Below are 22,810 nucleotides of genomic sequence, written 5' to 3'. Positions count from 1 at the left end.
AAGGGATAGCACCATTTTGAAAAACTATTTATGGATTTCTAAAAGGGGGACCCACCTCCCCCTTAATTTCTTTTAGGCTTTGTGTCTAAAAACAGATTTCATCTAGAAACTGGGAAAAGAATCAGGATATTCGATTGTGGTAGCCGACATCTGATAATTGCAGACTTGCTTTTTATATTTTGGGTTATCTAAGTCAACTGATACTCTTGATGTCTGCTCATCTATGATCTGTTACCACCACCGCAGGTCTCTGTGGCTCATGGATCCCAGTCACCATTCTGGATTTGTTGCTCAATCACCCATGGTTAAGACTACTGCCATTTAAGTTTAGAACTCAAGATATTTGTGAATGTAGTTTAGAACTTCTGTCCAGGTATGGAGGTTAGCTAACTGAACCATATTAAAACACTCAAGAATTACAAGTTTGGAACAAGAGTAGAAATTTTGGATATCAACTGATTAAGACTGCCTTAACATTCCCTGCAGCTTGACTAAAGTTAAAACATGTTTCTTCCTGACTGCAAGGGCCTGACCACCCCTTTGTCATCAATTTTACAACCCAGGATGTCTTCCTTAAAGACCTGGGAGCCATCCCTTTGAAATATAATCGTCAATAATGTTAGCACCTTTATCTCCCAACCTCTTTGCATAGGAGGGTAGGCGCTTAAGTTCAATAAGCAGCAATTAGCAAACACAGATAGACTAGCCACATCGACCAACCTCCCCCCAATATCTTCCACCCCTTTTCCATAAGCTCACCCCAGCTTGTAAAATCCTCCTGTCTTTTGTTCTGTGGAGTTGAGTTCAATCTCTATCCCTTACTGTAATAGTCTTGAATAAGGTCTTCTTTACCTGTTTGACTATGTGCAATGCAATTTTACTTGGACACACAACGAACGACTTTCTCTAGAAAGTCTCTAGAAATTCCTAACAAATTTCTATCAAAGTACTCTTTTGATGAAATTGCCCAGTGTTTTGCCTGTTTAAGCAAATAATATTGCATCTCACAAAGGACTTCAGACTGGAAGAGGAGCAAAACCCACTTTCTTGATGCATCAGTTTCATTTGGAACAAAATATCTGAGGTATCTTGGTACAAAGACTGTCCATGACACTCAAAACATGTGAACTCACTCAGAAGGTAATGGTAGTAAAAGATGAATAGAGACTAACCTGATGGAGAGAACATCAGGAGAATTTAGATGGGTGTAAGAGAAGGCATCTTTTTTTTTAAGTTTATATTACTTACTTTGAAAGAGAGAGAGAGAGAGTGAAAGCAAGCATTGGAGGTGCGGAGAGAGAGAGAGAGAGAGAGAGAGAGAGAGAGAGAGAGAGAGAATCCCAAGCAGGCTCCTCACCGTCAGCCAGGAGCCTGATGTGGGGCTACAACCCAAGAACTGTGAGAAAATGATTGAAGCTGATCAAGATTTCTTCACTTAACTGACTGAGCCATCCAGGTACCCCAGAGAGAGAAAACATCTTTAAGTTTCGATATTTAAGTGGAAAATTGGGTAAGAAAGGGGAAGAAAATTTTAGGCAGAGAGAATTAAGTGTAATGGTCTAGAGACTGAAAGAATATAGTCTCTTTAAAGAAAAATAAGAGGGGTGCCTGGGTGGCTTAGTCAGTTGAGGGCCCATCTTTGACTCTAGTCATAATCTCACAGTTTGTGGCTTTGAGCCCCGTGTTGGGCTCTGTGCTGATGGTTCAGAGCCTGCTTCAGATTCTGTGTCTCCCTCTCTCTCTGCTCCTCCCTTGCTCCTGCTCCTGCTCTGTCTTGTCTGTTTCAAAAAAATAAATAAATAAACATTAAAACATTTTTTTAATTAAAAAAAGAAATATAAGATATCAAATATGTCTGGGAATGCAATCTGGTGCAGCCACTCTGGAAAACAGTATGGAGGTTCCTCAAAACATTAAAAATAGAACTACCCTATGACCCAGAAATTGCACTACTAGGCATTTATCCAAGGGATACAAGTGTGCTGTTTTGAAGGGACACATGCACCCCAATGTTTATAGCAGCGCTAACAACAATAGCCAAAGTATGGAAAGAGCCCAAATGCCCATTGATGGAGGAATGGATAAAGAAGATGTGATGTACACACACACACACACACACACACACACACACACACACACACACACACAATGGAGTATTACTCGGCAATCAAAAAGAATGAAATCTTGCCATTTGCAACTACGTGGATGGAACTGGAGGGTATTATGCTAAGTGAAATTAGTCCGTCAGAGAAAGACAAGTATCATATGACTTCACTCCTATGAAGACTTTAAGAGACAAAACAGGTGAACATAAGGGAAGGGAAACAAACATAGTATAAACAAGGGGAGGGGGATAAAACATAAAAGACTCATACATATGGAGAACAGACAGAGGGTTACTGGAGGGGGTATGGGAGAGGGTGTGGACTAAATGGGTCAGGGGCACTAAGGAATCTACTCCTGAAATCACTGTTGCACTATATGCTAACTAATCTGGATGTAAATTTTAAAAAATAAAATAAAAAAAAAAGATATCCAATATGTCTAAGCAAATGGTTCTCACACTTAGTGTGCAATAGAATCACCTGGTGGGCTTGTTAAAGTACAGATGGCTGGTTCCAGCTGTAGAGGTTCTGATTCAGCAGGTCTGGAGAGGGTATGAAAGTTGGCATTTGTAGTTTCCCAGGTGAAGCTGACAGTGCTGGTCCAGGGACCAATGAAGGACCTGGAAAGGGACAGGAGAGACTAACTGAAGGGTGTTATAGACCATGGCAAGGGGTTTGAATTGTACTCAAACAGTAACAGAAAGTGACTAGAAGGTTTTAAGCAGAGAAGTCACAAGTTTTGACTACACCTAAGAAATCAATCTGGCTGCCATGTCCACAGGGAGAAAGTGACTATTGCGCACCCAAATGGGCACTCTTGTAAGAGCAATAATACAATGTGACCATGAATTGTTTTGGAAGAATGGGAAAAGCAAATCATATCACTAAAACACTGCTATACAGATCATTTAATTGCTTTGATATGAAGGCAAATAAAACAAAGACCTAAAATGACAAAATTGAGGGGGGGGGGGGGTCTGTGTGACTTGAAAGGGTGGAGTAGGTCTCTCACTTGAAAATCTGAACAGCTATATTGTATGTGCTAGATGCTAGATGCTAGTGAATTTTGGCAGTGGAAACAAGAAGAGACTTACTAGTATGTCTGCCAACATGCAGTTAAAGCAACTTCCACTAATGGACCAGTGTTGGAATGTTTGTTAATTCTTCAGAAAACTCCCTTTCCGAGAAGGGCAGGAATAGCCTCAGTGTTGAACACTGAGGTCATCCCCACGAGCAATGCTTTCAAAATCCAATGAACAGAGGAATCTGTGGGGCCATGGTAAAACTTGTCACAAAATAAAGGGTTGGGTAGGGGGGAATGTTTATGGTTGGACCACTGACTCCAGAAATTTGAGGATTACAATAGCAGCAGCAGCAGCCAAAATTTTCATTTTTAATGCATATTTTATTTACACCAAGGGTTTAATGTTTTAAAATAAACTTTTTAGGGGCGCCTGGGTGGCGCAGTCGGTTAAGCGTCCGAGTTCAGCCAGGTCACGATCTCACGGTCCGTGAGTTCGAGCCCCGCGTCAGGCTCTGGGCTGATGGCTCGGAGCCTGGAGCCTGTTTCTGATTCTGTGTCTCCCTCTCTCTCTGCCCCTCCCCCGTTCATGCTCTGTCTCTCTCTGTCCCAAAAATAAATAAAAAACATTGGAAAAAAAATTTTTTTTAATAAATAAATAAAATAAACTCTTTAAAAGTGTAACACACATGGGGATATGTATGTTACTTTATTATCTCAAACTCTACACTCCTTTTCTATCAAAATCTCTGCGTTTGAGTTTCCAGAGTTACTAAAAATTTCAATGGTGACCTCCCTGCTGGCCCCAGGGAGCACTGAATGAATGAATGTCCCCATTCTTCATCTCTTGCCCTTGAATTTTCCTTTTCATGAGCCCAGCGTTAGGTTTGTAATTCAAAGAATATTTCAACTACTTCACAACTGCCTTTAAATTTTTTCAAGGAGCACCTGGTTGGCTCAGTCGGTTAAGCAACCAACTCTTGATCTCGGCTCAGGTCATGATCTCACAGTTTGTGAGTTCATGTGAGCCCAGTGTCGAGCTCTATCTTGGGCTCCCAGCTGACCATGCAGAGCCCACTTGGGATTTCTCCCTCCCCCTCTCTCTCTGCACCTTCCCCCTCTCAAAATAAGTAAATAAACTTTAAAAAAATAAAATAAAATGTTCTCAAATACATTTTATTAGTAACAAGGGGTCCCATATTGAGTTCCTTCTGAAGCCGACTCTGAGACAATGATTAGCACACAGGATGTTTACCAAGCAATGTTCCTAGAATCAACATCTGTGGAAGGGCATATGTGTAGTAAAGGATTTGGCCTCACCTAAAGAGAGATGGCCTTTGTTCCAGCTCCTAGGAGGTAACCTTTAAATGCTTGAAAATTCCCTAATGATAGAAGTGATTGGTTATTCGTGAAAGACCTCAGGTTATTCATGAAGGACCACACCTGATAGTTTATGCTAATGAAATGACTTAGGATGGGAACTGGCCTTGCCAAAAAGACCAGCCATGTGGTTAAAGGGTTGGAGTGTTGGGCAAAGGGATATCAGGCCAATATAGGGAGGGAGGTTGGAAATTGGGTTCAAACTGATAGGCCATAATTCAACTACTCATGTCTATATAATGAAGCCTCAATAAAAATTCTGGACAATGGAGCTCAGGTGAGCTACCTGATTGGAAATGGTCTTTGAGTATTGTCACACATATTGTCACCAGGAGGAGGTAATGGGTCTGGACTCCAAGGGAAGAGAACAACAAGAAGCTTCGCATATGGGAACCTCCATATGCCCTTCTTTGGCTAACTCTAACTTGTGTCTCTTTCCTATAAGCAAACTGCAATCATAAGCACACTACTTCTTGAGCTTTGTGAGTCATTCTGGTGCATCTGAGGCAGTCCTCTTGGTTTGAATCATTCTAGCAAAGTATCGAATGTGAAAAAGTTCCCAAATTTGTATCCAACTGGTCTGATGTGAGAGTGGACCTAGGGGCTCCTGGACTTGCATCTGGTGTCAGAGGTGAGGACAATCTTGTGGTTTGGCAAATTCTTTGCAGCAAGGAAGGAAGCTGGAAAAAGTCAAGCCAAGATGAAGCCCATCAAAGATCTCCAACAACCAGCAGGAAGTTCTGGAGCTATGATAATCTGTTAGAGTTGCCTGGAATTAGGGCAAAGGGACCAAATGTGTGCACCCCCACACCTAATCAATCAGTCATCGGATGTGGGCTGCCCCAAAAAGGAGGCATGAGCTTGCTGAAGTAGATCCCTATAGAGGTTGATTGCTGAGGGCTGAGTAACACCCAACATTTCAAGCAACACATCCCTTATTCCTGACACAAGATCTTTTTTTAAATTGTGGTAAAAGAACATAAAATTTACCATCTCAAGCAGTTTTCAGTACAGTGGCATGAAGTACATTCACACTGTTGTGCAGTCATCACCACCATCCAACTCTAGAACTTTGCTATCTTCCCAAACTGAAATTCTGAACCTACTAAACACTACCTCCCCGTCTCTCGCTCCTCCAGACCCCAGCTCCCACCATTCTACTTTCTGTCTCTATGGATTCAACTACTTTATGAACCTCATATAAATGGAAGTATACAATATTTGCCCCTTTGCGCCAGGTTATGTAATATGACTGGGGAGAAGTTAGATGGAATGGGAAGGAGAATTATCAGGAAAATTGGGAATCACCTCTGTTCTGGTAGTTCCTCTCCCATCTATTCCTTGGGAATCATACACCGCAATGTTCCTAGAGATGTTCCAGGAAACTTGATAACTGTTGACTCAAACTCAATATTAATAGCGTCCCATTTCAATTTCAAAAAGAAATTAGTCATCCTACTCGCTCAAAAATCTGACCAAGGGCATTAAGGTGCCAAAATATATCAGATGCCTTGGTCCTTAAGGTAGGGTTTAGAACCTCCCATCAAATTGGTGGGTGGATGGGGCAGGGGGGAGGAATCTCAGGAAAATATAGAAACAATAAATAACAAGAGACAGTTATGATTATTTTGCATTGATAGAAACAAGACTGCTCATGACCAGGAGTCCTGTGTAATGCAAAAGGAAAGTGAGAGGGATATATAGATATATACATAATCCTGCAGGGGTTATAATTTAAATGGGGAGCCCAAAATAATTTCCCAGTTCCATTAGAGCTATGCTAAGGGAAAAATTGTGTAAGCAAAAACCAGAGATCCATATAGGTACCTATACTATGTGACTGCACATCCAGAATGTCTTGTGCATGTTTGATTCGCTGCATTTTGCAGTGCAATGAACCGAAAAGGATAAGACACATGCTGAGATTAGTCTGTCCTGCTGATAATCCCCCACAGTGCTCTCTTGATATCCTTGTTTCTCAGGCTGTAGATGAAGGGGTTCAGCATTGGGGTGACCACAGTGTACATCACCGACGCCACTGCACCCTTCCTAGGGGAGGGGGAGACAGATGAACTGAGGTATACCCCAAGAGCTGTTCCGTAAAACAAGCAAACAACTGACAGGTGAGAGCCACAGGTAGAAAAGGCTTTGTACTTCCCGCCTGTTGATGGGACTCTCAGAATGGAGGAAACAATTCGAGTATAAGAGAAAAGGATCCCTGAGAGTGGAACGCCACCAAAAATGGCCCCCATGAAATACATTAGTATGGTATTGATGGAGGTATCAGAACAGGCAAGGTGGAGAAGTTGAGGTGCATCACAAAAGAAATGATGAATTTCCACACTTGTGCAGAAGGTAAGTTGTGACACCATCAAATAGTGAATCTGAGAGTCCAAAAGGCTGCTGAAAAATGACACGAGGACCAAAAAGCCACAGAGGCATGGGTTCATGATGACTGGGTAGTGCAGGGGGTGACAAATGGCCACAAACCGGTCATATGCCATCACAGCCAGGAGTAGATTGTCCAAACATCCAAATAGGAAAAAAAAGGATACCTGAGTTAGGCAGTCTGCATAGGTGATAGATCTACTGTGTGTTTGAATGTTCAACAGCATCTTGGGGATCGTAGTGGTGCTGAAACCAATGTCAGCCAAGGACAGGTTGGAAAGGAAGAAGTACATGGGTGTGTAGAGGTGGGGGTCAGAGCTGACAGCCAGGATGATGAGCAGGTTCCCCAGCACAGTGACCAGGTACATGGACAGGAACAGCCCAAAGAGAAGGGGCTGTAGTTCCAGGTCATCTGACAGTCCCATGAGGAAGAATTCTGAGACACCAGTTAGATTCTGTGGTTCCATGAAGATGGGACACCTCTTGAAAAAGAAGAGAGAGTTGAATAAACAAAACAAGTGTAGAGACATCCAGCTAAGTGTGAATATTTAGATTCAAGCAATTCATAAGTAACGCATTCACACTTGAGGATCCTACCTCCTGTTACCTTCAGCAACATTTCTCCATTGTAAGCTCTTCTTAGAACTCTTTCCTTATTGGTGTCTTGGCAATTTACCTGTTTCTACATATACCCATCATGAAGACATTGAGCCAAAGAATGTTAGACAAGCAACTAAATATATAAACATAGAAATATTTAGGGGCACCTGGGTGGCTCAGTTGGTTAAGCATCTGACTCATGATTTCAGCTCAGGTTATGATCTCATGGTTTGTGGGTTCAAGCCCCTCATCAGGCTCTGTACTGACAGCATAGAGCCTGCTTGGGCTTCTCTCTCTCCCTCTCACTCTGCCCCTCCCTTGCTTGTACTTTCTTTCTCTCTCTCAAAATAAATAAATAGACTTTAAAAAGAGAAATATTTAGTTATACTTGCTTTGGAACTCATATTTGTGGCCAGGAAAAGTTGAGTTTTCTTGCTATCCCTGCATGATCCCATTGCCCTCTTCACTTCAGCTGCCCAAAGGCAAACACTGTCACGATGTGGCAGTATATTTTCCTTTCAATGTTTTCATAATATTAGTACTGATGTATTCATGAACAGTTTTCTTAAAAACTTACTTAACACTGGGGCGCCTGGGTGGCTCAGTCGATCGAGCGTCTGACTTCGGCTCAGGTCATGATCTCATGGTTTGTGAGTTCGAGCCCCACGTCAGGCTCTGTGCTGACAGCTTAGAGCCTGGAGCCTGCTTCAGATTTTGTGTCCCTCTCTCTCTCAGCCCCTCCCCGACCTGTGCTCTATCTCTCTCTCTCAAAAACAAATAAAGCTAACAAACAAAGTTTAAAACAAACCTTACTTAATACTATAATAATGCTCACATTGCTTTCTTCATTCTCACCACAATAATGTGCTTTAAGTGTCTCTGTGAAGTACACACATCTATTTCAAGCACTTCAAATGATGCATAGTATTACCTGATGGATGACTTTATTTTATTTTTCCATTTCTTATTATAATATTCCTAATAAAATTCTTCTGCACACTTCCATATTATACAAGAATTTCTATACCATATAAGCAGAAAGGTGAAGAATTGTAAAAATCAATACATGTACAATTGTACTATTAATTATCTATCTTTATTTTCCTAATAGAAAAGGTAGACAAAAGCAACTTCATGCTTTTATTGTCAAGGTATAGAAGTGGAAAGATGCCTGAAGTCTGTGTTGCCATGCTCTTTCATAGTAGATCCACATGAAAATTCTATTTTTGTCTAGGGAATAATATTTCCAAATCACAGATCTTCAAAATAGGCTGCCAAATGCATTACTCCTCATAAAAAAAATCCTGTGATCTATAATATTCATATAGTAAAGGCCCCCGTAAACCATTTGGCCCATTTCCCTAATTCACAGATGAAGTCACAAAATCTCAAGAGAAGGAATTGGTCATCCTCTTTCTGTTTTCTCATCTGGGACAAAAGCATGTGTGAAATTGAAGAAATCATTCCACACTGGTGGAGTGCACCGAGTCTTGGGATGGGAATCAGGACTTTGAGTCTCACATCTGTCACATACTAAATCTGGAGTATTTGCAAGCTCTCAACCTCTCCGTGCTGGTATCCCTCTAGGTATCACCTAGAAATGGGGAGAACAGTACCCATGTGGCACCTAACAGAGGTTTGTACTGGAAGGAAGAGAACGACGCAGAGAGCATTGAAGCCATATTGTCTATGCTCTGTTTCTGAGAACCAATGTAGGGTCTATTCAATATTGAACAGAGATCACTGTTGTCCTTGTCACCACTCTGTGCCAAGCAAAGTATAGACTCTGGGAAATCAGAAATGAATGTGATTCAGTTGTTTCCCTCCAAACACTCAGTACCTACCTGCATAAGAACAACAACAACAACAAAAATGTTCTCTCGGGATCTCAGGAAACCAAAAACTTCCAATCACAGGATATTTAGTTGGATAGATGGTGCTTAGCCTTGATAATGACAGTAAAAACAATATTAATAATACCTAAAATTTACCTTGCCCTTACTATATGCATTCATCACATATTTAGTCACACGTACAGTGCTCATGTTAATTCTTACTCAGTGCAGTTGTATAAACCAGATCAAAGATATTAAGAGCTTGCCCAGTCCCATACAGATAAAAGAGTAGAGCAGATAAGATTCAAAATTCAATGGTGGGTCCCTGTTTCCCTGAACTTCAGAGCAGTTAAGAAGTCCAGAGGTCGTTTCCAAAATCGCTAAGATATACCTTTGAACTGTTTCTTTCTGTTTTGTTGTTGTTGTTTGTTTGTTTGTTTGTTTGTTTGTTTTTTGGAGAGAGAGAGAAGCATGCAGGGGAGAGGGACAGAAAAAGGGAGAGAGAGAATCCAAAGCAGGCTGCATGCCCAGTGTTCAGCCCAATGTGGGGCTCAATCCCACTATTCTGGGATCATGACCTGAGCGAAAATCAAGAGTCAGACGCTCAACCGACTTAGCCACTCAGGCACCCCTGAACTCTTTATTTCTTAAGAATGGGATCTAACATACTGACTCTATCCCCTTAGAGATCAAGAGGGCCTAAATTACAAAAATTGAAGAGAAAGTGGAGTGTGAAGCAAAATCCAGGAGAATGGGCAAGAGAGAGCTTCTCTGAACTGTCATGAGTTCTTTTTTTTTTTTTTAATGTTTATGTATTTTTCAGAGCAGAAGACAGAGTGTGAGTGGGGAAAAAATATAGAGACGGAGACACAGAATTCGAAGCAGGCTCCAGGCTCTGAGCTGTTAGCCCAGAGCCCAATGCGGGGCTCAAACTCATGAGTTCTGAGATCATGACCTGAGCCAGAGTCTGACGCTTCACTGACCGAGACATCCAGGTGCCCCATGAGCGGACTGTTTATATGATCTCTACCTTCATCTCAACTATCTTTTCTATAGTTGACACAGCTGGTGGCACCACTGCTCTCTGGTGTCTTCTACCATGAACCCCCAAAGGAGAGAGCACAGAGAGCAGGAGTCTCTTCCTGGAGTAAAGGGGAAAAGACAGGCAGGTTGGATAAGCAGGAGTGAATACAGTCTAGGTGCCCTGTGAACAGAGTCTCACTGTCTGCATCTAAACATGACTTCATCCCTATCTATTCCAGGACCTGGTAAAACTTAAAAACTTTATGCATAGCAAAGAAACAATCTTTCCAAAGAAGACATACAGACACGTGAGAAGATGCTCAAGCTCACTCATCATCAGGGAAATACAAATCAAAACCACCATGAGATACCATTCAACACCTGTCAGAATGGCTAAAATTAGCAACACAGGAAACACCAGGTGTTGGGAAGGATGTGGAGAAAAGGGAACACTCTTCACTGCTGGTGTAGCCACTCTGGAGAATAGTATGGAGGTTCCTCAAAAAATTAAATATAGAACTACCCTATGATCCAGCAACTGCATTACTAGATATTTACCCAAAGAAAATAAAAATACTAATTCAGAGGGATACATGCACTCTGATAGCTATGGCATTATTATCTACAAAAATAGTTATAGAAACAGCCCAAGTGTCCATCAATTGATGAATGGATAAAAAAGTCGTGAGATAGATATTATATATATATATATATATATATATATATATATATGTGTGTGTGTGTGTGTGTGTGTATTTCTCAGCCATAAAAAAGAATGAAATCTTGCCATTTGCAACAACATGGACGGAGCTAGAGCATTATGCTAAGTGACATAAGTCAGTGAGAGAAAGACAAATATAATATGCTTTCACTCCTATGTGGAATTTAAGAAACAAAACAAACAAGGAAAGGGGCAAAAAAGAGACAGAGGCAAGCCAAGAAACAGACTCTTAACTATAGAGAAAAAACTAGAAGAGAGGTGGTTGGGGGGATGAGTGAAATGGGTCATGGGCATTAAGGAGAGCACTTGTCACAATGAGCATTAGGTGACATATGAAATTGTGGAATCATTATACAGTACACCTAAAACGAATATTATGTTAACTATGATCACTAACTGGAATTTAAATTAAGCCTTAAAAAAGAGTCGGTTGGACACAAAAAATAAATAAAATCAGGAAGTGAAAGAGAATGCTGTGCTCCTCTCCTTATCTCTGAAATGATGATAATGCATGTTGTTGTCTGTTGGGGATGGTAATGCAGATAAAAGGTAGCAAGCTACATAGAAAACTTAACTCAGTGCCTGAAACTCGGAGTCCCAAGGTAAAAGTTTGTAACATTCTGGTTACTGTCATCATTGCCATCATCACCGTCATCATCACCTTCATGATCATTTGCAGGACTTGTGGGCAGTTAAGAAGGACCAATTTCCTGCTCTGATGGGGAAGATGCCCACGGGACACAGAAATAACATGGGGGCAAAAATAGAAATCTAAATAAGAGTTCTTGGATCCGCACCAAAACCAATCACATTAGGTCTTTATAGGGCTGTGAGTTGAATCTTTCCATTTTGGTCCCCTCATGTCTGGCTATTCCAACCGCTCTAGTTGCCTTGATGAGGAGGAAACAATGCTCTTCCAGTCCCTTCTGCCTTCAGTCTCTCCCACTGCACTAACTACTCCTGGACTCTGCTGTGTCTCTGCTGGAGCAGGTCTGAGGAATGCAGATCCCACTGCCACTCCCCTACCTGGAACTGGATGAGGACAGAGGCTTTGTTTCCAGGACTGGCAGGAACACAGATGCAGCTATGGGTCTCCCGGAGCAGACAACTCTGGGAGGAGGAGAGACATGTATGGAGCCCACTTAACTGGAACTGGCCACTAAAGGGCTGGAAAGCACGGGCTGATTGTTTACAGCTGTTTGACCTTGAGGGCTCAAAGCACATGGCACATAATTAGCCAAATTGGTCCATGTTCTCCCAATCTCTAAGGACATTCTATTACTAATGGAAGAGGAAAAGGAAAAAAGTGAATGTACCAAGGTTGCAGGGGGTTGGGGAAGGGGTGTCAAGACCCTTCCTCTTCTCAGGAAGAAGCTGACCTCTACTCCTCACTTCTGACTTCCAAGTTACATACCTAACCATAAAATTCAGACACATTTTTTTTCCAACTAGAGAAAGCACCTTATGACTTTTGTATCTGTGAAGCCATTGACTTAATCATAATTTAGAGAGAATTAGGTCTTCTATTCTACTACTTCTATTTCTCCTACCAAGAATCTGATAGTATTTCTATTTTCTCACTGAAAATTTATGTCTCTAAGGAGAACTTTCTATTTTTCTTTCTATAGACCTGGTTTGGGGTTTGGAATTTTATACACTGGAGATGTCTGGGTTTTGATGTTTTGAATGACTGTCCAGGTTCTAAATTTACCATCTAGCCATATACATTGTTACATTAGACAACTGTTTATCTTTACATATTTATCCGGTGACTTGATAGTTTGCTTAAATACTTCAGGAGCTCTCAGAGATCTCTACATTCAAAATGTGGGCCAGGGATGTAGTCCTCTCAAGGCTTGACTGGAAGATGAGCTCAGAGATTGATTTCTCATTTACTGATACAAAGAAAACCTCAATAATTACCAAATTAATTGGATATGAAAGGAAGTGTGCTAATCATGTTTGTGTGTGCATAAATGGCAGAGGAAAATTATAGAGTGTCCAAAGGACCAAATGACAGGAATATAGAGAAGGGTTGGAGAAGGAAGTATGCGTACTGAGATGTTTTATAATGCTTGAACAAGAGGAAAATTTAGTATTAAACTGTAGTCACTTTGTAGCAGGAAGAGCTAATCCAATGCTAGGTTCATTGCCAGTGAAGCTGGTAGGCCATTGGCTTAGTCTGGAGGCAGAGCAAATGAAAGCAGTTATCAGAAAGCTTTTCAGAAAGCCCCCAAATTTCTACCTCAGAAACTATCTGTACCACCTGTAAAGGAAAGATTGATACGAACACGGGTTCCCGGGAGTGTAGCAGAAGAGAGAAGAACCCGTCATGATAGAAGTGGTCATGATAGAAGAGAAGGAAGCATGGTGACAAGATGGAATCCTAATAAGGTGGTTACTAGTGAAAGGGAAGATCTGCCCTTTGCTGAGGACATGGTCCTTTGCTATCCTTGAGTAATGACAATGAAGATACAGTTACATTTATCCACAAAGACTTAGGTGCTTTAGAACCTACAGGCACAATCAAACCCACTGGAAATATCACCACTACTTGAAACCTCAGTTGTATACCCTTGACCAAGACACATCACTACACTCACCTTTTCATCCTCACCCACGTGCATTCTTCCCATCGCATCTCACAATGTAGCTTTATTCCCCACATTACGATTTACCAGAGTCCAATCAAGAAAAAACCTGCACTAGTTATTGTAATGAAGGTAATTTAATGTAGTTATGATTAAATACTTATTGAAAAGTGAAAGACACAAAAGGAAAAACATGGCAACAGAGCAGTAGCCGCAGGATGTAGTGATAACAGCATGGGCTAGGAAGTATGGGGAAAAGGTTGGGGATTAGTGCATGTGACATTGATCACCATTATTGGAAGAACTTAAAGAAAGGACAGATGCAAAATTAGAGCAGTGGTTGAAAGGTCCCTAGCCCCTACCACAGCATCACAACTTAACGTAGAGAAGGGAAAGTCTGGAGCAGAGAACAAGAGCATAATATTCAGCTATTCAGCACAGTTAGCCAGCTGTAGAGTATGGAGGAAGAAGACATGTAAAAAAATATTACCAGGCATATGAAGGAAAAAAGCATATTGGTTATGGCTATGGAAAACTCGTATCTCCTCTATTGGATATGAGCTATGGAAAGCTCATATCTCCTCCTTTACAAGCTCAGATCACTTGGAGATGTCCAGGATCTGGCCATGAACAGCGAAGGACCCAACACATGCAAATCATCTTTGAATGAAAGGTCTGACAAAATCCCATAGGCCTCCAAATTAGCTGCACATTAGCCCCAACTGGGGAGCTGTTAAAAAAGAAAAAGAAAAAAACTGTTCACATTCTTTTCACTCTCCAGTCCAATTGAATCTTAATCTATAATGGTGGGACTCAGGCATGAGGATATTTTTAAAGATTTTTTAGTTTATTTATTTATTTTTGAGAGAGAGAGAGAGAGAGAGAGAATCCCAAGCAGGCACCTTTCTGTCAGCATAGAGCCCAGTGCAGGGCTCAATCTCATGAAACCTGAGAACACTACCTGAGCCAAAATCACGAGTTGGACTCAATGGACTGAGCCACCTAGGGGCCCCAAGATTTTAGTTTTAGGTAACCTCTGCACCCAATGTGAGGCTCGAACTTACAACCTCAAGATCAAGAGTTGCTCACTCTTCTGACTGAGTCTACCAGGCACTCCATAGTATGAGGATTTTAAAAGGCTTATCAGATACTCCAAAAGGAAGCCAAGATTATGGACCAGTGACATACATTCTCTCACACAACCTGGATAAACAGATTTGACCAAAGCCAAACTTTTATGGATAATATACATTATGGTGAAAATGGCTGAGAATTGTGTATCTATTTGCAAATGGAGTTGTGAATTTCTACAGGAAGCTCGGGTCATAGGTGACAAATCAGAAGATTCCATAGGTATAAAGAGATTCAACTGTGCAGTGATATTGGGATACATAGCATCCTGGAATACTCCCATAATTCCATCAAAAGGGTGCCAAGATAAGCAATATTTAGAAATGACAAATCAAGAGGAATGGACCATGACCTACAAAAAATGTGGCCAAAGAGGCATGCTTGCCAATTCCATATGTTTGGTTTGGCAATCATTTCTGATCAATAGGCACACACACACACACACAAAAGCCCAAGTATTAAGACTAGGCTGTTCTGTTAAGGAGCCTCTGCAAGGCCCTCTTGATGTCCCTGTTCCTCAGGCTGTAGATGAAGGGATTCAGCATGGGAGCAACCACAGCATACATCACGGAGGCCACTGCATCCTTCCTGGGAGAATGTGAGACAGTCGATCCCAGGTACACCCCAAGACCTGTTCCATAAAATAAGCAAACAACCGACAGGTGAGAGCCACAGGTGGACAAGGCTTTGTACTTCCCACCTGTTGATGGGACTCTCAGAACGGAGGAAAGAATTCGTGTATAAGAGAAAAGGATCCCTGAGACTGGAATACCAGCAAAGATGCCACCAATAAAATACATGAATATTTCATTGGTGGAAATATCATTACAGGAAAGCTTGAGGAGTTGAGGAGGGTCACAGAAGAAATGGGGAATTTCCACGTTTGTGCAGAAGGTAAGTTGTGACACAATGAGGCATTGCAGCTGAGAGTCCAGAAGGCTGATCAAAAAAGACACCAGAATCAGCAGGCGACAGAGGCGGGGGTTCATGATGACTGGGTAGTACAGAGGATAGCAAATAGCTACAAACCGATCATAGGCCATCACGGTTAAGAGTACACTGTCCAAACAGCCAAAAAGATAAAAAAAAGACAACTGAATCAGGCAGCCCGCATGGGAGATCACTCGGTTATGAGTCTGAATGTCCAAAATCACCTTCGGGACTGTGGTAGATGTGAAACCGATGTCAGCCACGGACAGGATGGAAAGGAAGACGTACATCGGAGTGTGGAGGTGGGAGTCAGAGCTGACAGCCAGGATGATGAGCAGATTCCCTAGCATGGTGACCACATACATGGACAGGAACAGGCTGAAGGTTAGAGGCTGCCGTTCTGGATCATCTGAGAACCCCAGGAGGAGGAACTCCAACACATCTGTTAGATTATCTGGTTCCACAGAGCAGAGACAGCTTTTGGAAAATAAATGAGAGTTTACATAACAGAAACAAGTATACAGGAATCCATCAGTGTGGCTATGCTTTGGATGCATGCAATTCACAAATAAAGTATTCACACTTGAGGGAAATTTAGCAACATTTCTCAGTTGTGACAACATATTCTTCCTACAACTCTTTTCTCATTGTCTTTTGCTCCATTCACCTGTTTCTATGTTCACCCACTTTGGAAAGATGGAGCTAAAGAAATTAGAGATGCCAAGGATACTTACAGATTTAAAATTCCATAAACACACTAACATATCAGTACCCTCCTTAAAGGAAACAAAAGGAATAAGAAATGTCATTCTCCCTTAAAAGATTGTTCTAATCTAAGGGCACTAATTAGCAGTCAAAAGTACTTTATTTCATCTAAATGCAGAGAAATTACAAACACCCTAAAGAACTATGTAATAAAGTGTCTGACTCCATTTTTTGTGGTGATATTTGACTGCAAACAATGGTTAAGGCTCTCTTCACCCCATCTGCCCAACACCTGGGCTAGCTGATAAAAAAAACCCGGGTCCTCCAGTTATAAGTGAGTTCTAAGGATGTGATGTACAGCATGTTAACTATAGTTAATAATACCGTGTTTCATATTTGAAAGCGGTTAAGAGTAGATCTTAAAAGTTCTCATTACAAGAAAAAAAATTTGCAGGGCACCTGAGTGCACAGTCAGCTGAGCACCCAACCCTTAATTTCGGCTCAGGTCATGATCCCAGAGTCATGGGATCAAGCTCTGCATCCAGCTCTGCATTGAGTATAGAGCCTGCTTAAGATCCTTTCTCTCCCTCTGACCCTCCCTTGCCTGCCTGCTCTCTCTTTCTCTCTCTCTCTCTCAAAAACAATTGGAACTATGTATGTGATGGAAGCTAACTAGACCGTCGTGATGCTTTTGCAATATGTACAAATTTTGAATCATTATGTTGTATACTTGACCCTAATATGTTATATGTCAATTTATCTAAAAAAACAAACAACAAAAAAAGCAAGCCAGGCAGCCTGGGTGCTCCCTCCTTTAGAGACAGTGAAACATTCAAACCTCACAAGCACATATGCAGGAACTCTCTCTCTCTCTCTGAACTCACACCATAGTCACAATACAAAATCCAAGCCAATCACTTTCCTTGAACTTTTGTGCCATTTCATTTTTTTTAATTTACATCCAAATTAGTTAGCATATAGTGCAACAGTGATTTCAGGAGTAGATTCTTTAGTGCCCCTGACCCATCCCCCCTCCCACAACCCCTTCAGTAACCCTCAGTTTGTTCTCCATATTTATGAGTCTCTTCTGTTTTGTCCCCCTCCTGTTTTTAGATTATTTTTGTTTCCTTTCCCTTATGTCCATCTGTTTTGTCTCTTAAAGTCCTCATATGAGTAAAGTCATATGATTTTTGTCTTTCTCTCACTGACTAATTTCACTTAGCATAATACCCTCCAGTTCCATCCACGTAGTTGCAAATGGCAAGATTTCATTCTTTTTGATTGCCCAGTAATACTCCATTGTGTGTATATATATATATATATATATATATATATATATATATATATATACACACACCATCGTGTGCCATTTCAGACCAGTTTAGAAAGCCTGCTATGCTTTCCCTAAAAGGAGATCTTTATGAAGAATAAAATGTTTTATAACCTCTTGTATGTGTGGCATTATCAGCCTCAACATCCAAGCCAAATTTTGAATAGGAGTCAATCCTATTTCTGCAGTGTCCTATTGATGCAGTGACTAGGGCATGAGGCAGTGACCACCACCAGACGAGGTCTTTCTTCTCTTGGTCTGGCTTGCTCACTGGCTCTGCTGCCTCATGGCAAGCATGCACACTGGACTGTGCTGCACTGTGATGCATTTCTTGAGCCCTTCCAATCCTTTCTTACAGATCCAAATGACCTCATTTAGAAGTGTCAATAATCACTTGGTTGTTAGACACAAGAGTATGGGATGGGGTCTTTTTCTTTTAACATTTATCTTTGCGAGGGGAGCTAGCACAAGTGGGGGAGGGGTAGAGAGAGGCGGACAGACGATCTGAAGCATGCTCTGTGCTGACAGGCTGACAGCAGTGAACCTGATGTGGGGCTTGAACTCACCAAGCACAAAATCATGACCTGAGCCTAAGTTGGATGGATGCTCAACCGACTGAATCACCCAGGTGCCCCAGGATTGGGTCTTTTCTTAATGTGGCCCTGGGTCTTGTGTCTTGGCGCAGACCTATCCATGTCTTAGAATGAAGCTGTGACTGACATTAGGGTTGAGGAAAGGCTCTTACCCTGACTGCTGTGTGTTTCAAACCAGCATTGGCCTCTATGGGTGCTCAAGGGAAAGAGTACACCCTGTGCATGATCTAGGTCCATTGGGTGGTTGTACATGGAAGTGTCATTGGAGAGATGGAGAGGGAAAGAGAGACAGAGGGAGGGAAATAAAGGAAGAAGGGGAGAGGGGAGGGGAAGGAAGGAGAAGGAGAAGAAAAGCAGTCATCGTGTGTCATATGAGGTCTGCATTCCTAAAAACAGGCTGGGACCTTTCAATACCTCTGCTGATCCTGTTGCCCATGCCTTTGTCACAGCAAAGATCCAGACCCTCAGGGTTATAGGGAGAAACATCCATAGCATCCCTGTAGCACAGTAAAGAGGTTAGTGTAGACCTGGCTTAGGCATGGGGTATATAAGCCCTATAAAACAATCATCATCATGGAAGAGGCCCCTCATCATGATCCTGGCTTGAGGCTCTCTGGAGAAAGAAACTTACAAATATGAGCAGGATGGAGAGGACCTCCTTTGAAATATATACAGTGTTTAAAAATAAAGAAAAAAAAAGAAGAGAAAGAAAGAAACTTGCATATGGGGAAGGAGACAAAAAATAGAACAGGTATACAACTTGATCCGATTAGAAATCTGAAATGTAGTAAAATACTTTATAGAAAAAAAATCAAAAGGTGCTGATTGGCTTTGCATCTCTTCACACGGGTTCTGAATTAACTTTAATATCTGCTGAAATGCACCAGTTGGCAAACTTCATGTTCTCAATCAATACAGGGGTTCAGGTTACAGTCATTTCTTGGGATCCCATTAAATTTAAACAACGTGCCCTCTAGAATAGTAGGGACGAGGTTCTTGAACAAAAGAACAGTGAACAAACATGTATGCTTCACCTTCACCATTAAAACTATTGCCTTGCCCTCAAAGATCCCACAATGGGCATGAACACTCTGACCCTATGAGTAGTAAACTAAAATTGAATTAAGTCTTTGGCACTGTATAGGAAAAACCCACACACTTTATCACCTCCTCCAATTCTCCATTATTTTACACAGAAGACTTTCCCCCCACACTAAGCAATTCTCTACAAGAGCTGAATGTCCTACAGTTTAACTCAGTTCTGACACTATCTGCCTGGAGTGTCAGATCCCAGAGGATAAGGGCTCAGTCTCACAAGACTGCTCCCACCCCACTTCAGATGCCAGTTGAGAGTAGTATGTCCCTCATGTTCTGGCCACTTTATGACTGATTTGGCTACAAACCAGGGGTTCCCACGGCCCCTTCCTCAGGGTTTGGTTAATTTGATTTGTCACTCTGGAAGAGTGCTTGGAGGAAACCACTGAATCTCATTCATTTGTCATACAGGACATCCCTGGAAGAAAAGAAAACTTAGACAGGAAAGCCTCTAGTGTATGGAAGCCATACTGACTACAATGTGTTCCTGTGAACTAACAAAGGGTAATCAATATTATATATATTATATGTATATATAACATACATAATACATATACATACACATACACTATGCTAACCACAGTGTAGGTGCTGAGGAACGAATGAGGCTCAGTTGTTTCCTGCTGACATTCTGCCTGGAGTGACCTAGAAAGAAAAAGGAAAGGCAGGTTGAGATGTTGCTTGGTTTTCGTTTGTTTGTTTGTTTGTTTGTTTTAATATTTTACTTCACCAACTATGTCAAAAAATATTATAATTTCACCAATATACAACATTGAGATATTTTACATTCTTTTTTGAACATCTTCAAAATCTGGTATCTTGTATGGGCAGAACATGTCAATTTGGACCACTCACATTTCAAGGGCTCACAAGCCACATGAAACTAAATTGTACAGAAAGACATTGCCCACACCCTGTGTCTTGTGAATAGAGAGTCTTGATACTCAGATCCAAACCTGACTTCACCCCTTTTGACCCCAGGACTTGGTGAAAATAAATAAGAATGCTGTGCTCTTTTCCTCAATTGTGCACCTGTGTTTTGGGAAGGATTATGTACATGAAAATAAAAAGCTGTATAGCACAAAGTTCAGAGCCTGGCACATGGAGACTCTCAATAAAGTTTTGTAGAATGGCTACTCTCCTCATCACCATCATGATTACCGTCATCACATTCATGGTCCTTTTGGAGTGCTGAGGGAACAATTTGGAGACATCCATTTCTTGCTCTCATGTGAGTGTGGCATATGGAAGCTAGAAATGGTGTTGGAGGAGAGCAGAATTCTGAATGAGATTCTGAAATTCCCAACAGGAAAAAGAACATCAACTTCATAGGCCTCTGAGCTGAAACTTTGCATATGGCTGTCCTCCCATCTGGCCAGCCCCAGCTTGTCTTGCTCAGGAGGAAACAGTTCCCAACAGTCCCTCTTCCATCCACCATCTTCCTGGACACTCACTGGTCTGTGCTATACCTCTGCCGGGTCATGACATAGGAGTTTGGATCCATCCTCCCCTCCTGCCTGGTAGGTGATGATGGCTGAGGTTTTGTGCTCAGGACTGGCAGGAAGACAGTCTCACGCATGAATCTTGTTCTGCAGATGATGACTCTTGGAGGAGAAGACACAGTATGAATCCTAACAGAATTGCCATCCAGAAAGGCTGGAAGCACTGGCTAATTATTTACTCCTGTATGACCTTGAGAGCTCAATGCACAGAGCTCATAATTAGCAAAATTGGTCCACGCTATCTCACTCTCTGAGGACTTCCTAATAACAGAAGAATAAAATGAGAAAAGTGACTGTAGTTAGAAGGGTCTAGGCCAGTCTTCCTCTCTGGAGAAAGCTCATCTGTCTGTACACTATCCTTCTGACTTCTAATTTCAAGGATCTTAATATAAAATACAGACTCTTTTTTTTTCAATTTAATGTATGGCTTTTTGACTTTGACATCTACAAATCGATTATGTCAGTCATGTAAATTAGGGAGGTTTTGGTTTTCTACAACAAGAATCAGAGGCTATTTCCATCTTCTAAGTTAAAATTTATGTTCCTAAGAGGAACTTCCTTTTTCCCGTTTTTAGGGGTTTTTGTTCCCTTATTTAAATGACAGCCCAAGTTCTAATTTTTCTGTTTCTTTGATGTATGTTGGCATATTAAGCACTATTAATTTTTATATGTTTATTTATAACTTGCTACTTCTCTTAAATAACAAGAGTATCTAACAAGACTGCAATGAGTGTGCCAGCTAGAGTTACAGTCCCCTCAAAGTTTGACTGGGAGAAGACCTGTTTCCAAGCGCACTCACATAGTTGTTGGAAGGATGGACTCCCTGTGGGCTGTTGGCCAGAGGTATTCCTCAGTTCTCTGTCACATGGGTCTTTCATGGGGAAGCAACATAGCAGCTGGCTTCCATCAGGATAAGCAGGCAGGTGACAAGGAAACTACAGACAGGAAGTTGAAAGCCAGAGTCTTTTTGTACCCCAATCTCAGAAGTGACATCCCATCAGTGTTGCCATGTTGTGTTGGTTGGAAGCAAGTCACTAGGCCCAGGACACACTTCAGGGGATAAGTCTCCACATTGGTATAAATCCAGGAGGTGGAGGTCTTTGGGAACATATGACAATCTACACACCATGCAGGTCCCACCCTTTTTCAGGACATTGGTCTTAAATACCACAAGACTCTGAAGATGTCTCTCTGCTTCCCAACACAGCCCACAACCCATAACACCAAAAGACTCTCAACAAAATTCCTCTGCAAAAGATCTGACATGTGAGTAGAAATGGCCACTGATTTGGTATTTCTGCAGACCCCACCATGTTGCTTCAGGGCATGAAGCTAATATAGTTTCTCTTCTACCACCAGGGTCCCTCCATTGACATCACACCAAGCTGAGCCGTTCTGTGCTCAAATTTAACAACCCCCCCCCCGGTAGTTTCTGATGTCTGCACATTGAGAAGAATTCATTTGCCCTTGAATGTATTTTCTTTACCTTACTTTGTGTTCACAAATACTAACATTTAAATAAATGGCCTGTTGAGGGGCGCCTGGGTGGCTCAGTCGGTTAAGCGCCCGACTTCAGCTCAGGCTGAAGTTGGTGAGTTCAAGCCCGCGTCAGGCTCTGTGCTGACCGCTCAGAGACTGGAGCCTGCTTCAGATTCTGTGTCTCCTTCTCTCTCTGCCCCTTCCCCACTTGTGCTCTCTCTCTGTCTCTCAAAAATAAGTAAATGTAAAAAAAAATTTTTTTAAATAAATGGCCTGTTGGTTTTTTTCTCAGTGACAAAATAAATTGTGTGAAAATATTGGTCCCTCACAACCTGCCACAGCCTATCATGTGGTTCTCCTGGTTCAGAGGACTCTGGATGA

General features: G+C 41.7%; 2 protein-coding genes across 2 annotated transcripts; both read right to left on the bottom strand.

Annotated features, from left to right (window-relative positions):
• Positions 1-6,431: 6,431 nt before the first annotated feature.
• LOC131511059 (olfactory receptor 7E24-like) lies at positions 6,432-7,424 on the bottom strand. The gene has a single exon (XM_058728892.1). The coding sequence runs from the start codon at positions 7,422-7,424 to the stop codon at positions 6,432-6,434; it is 993 nt and encodes a 330-aa protein (XP_058584875.1).
• A 7,835-nt stretch (positions 7,425-15,259) lies between these two features.
• LOC131511055 (putative gustatory receptor clone PTE01) lies at positions 15,260-16,348 on the bottom strand. The gene has a single exon (XM_058728887.1). The coding sequence runs from the start codon at positions 16,346-16,348 to the stop codon at positions 15,260-15,262; it is 1,089 nt and encodes a 362-aa protein (XP_058584870.1).
• Between the last annotated feature and the right edge of the window lie 6,462 nt (positions 16,349-22,810).

The sequence above is a fragment of the Neofelis nebulosa genome, chromosome 4 (genome assembly GCF_028018385.1).
Source record: "Neofelis nebulosa isolate mNeoNeb1 chromosome 4, mNeoNeb1.pri, whole genome shotgun sequence".
Lineage (NCBI taxonomy): Eukaryota > Metazoa > Chordata > Mammalia > Carnivora > Felidae > Neofelis > Neofelis nebulosa.
Note: the sequence above shows the minus strand (reverse complement) of the source record. Positions and strands in the feature narration are given on the sequence as shown.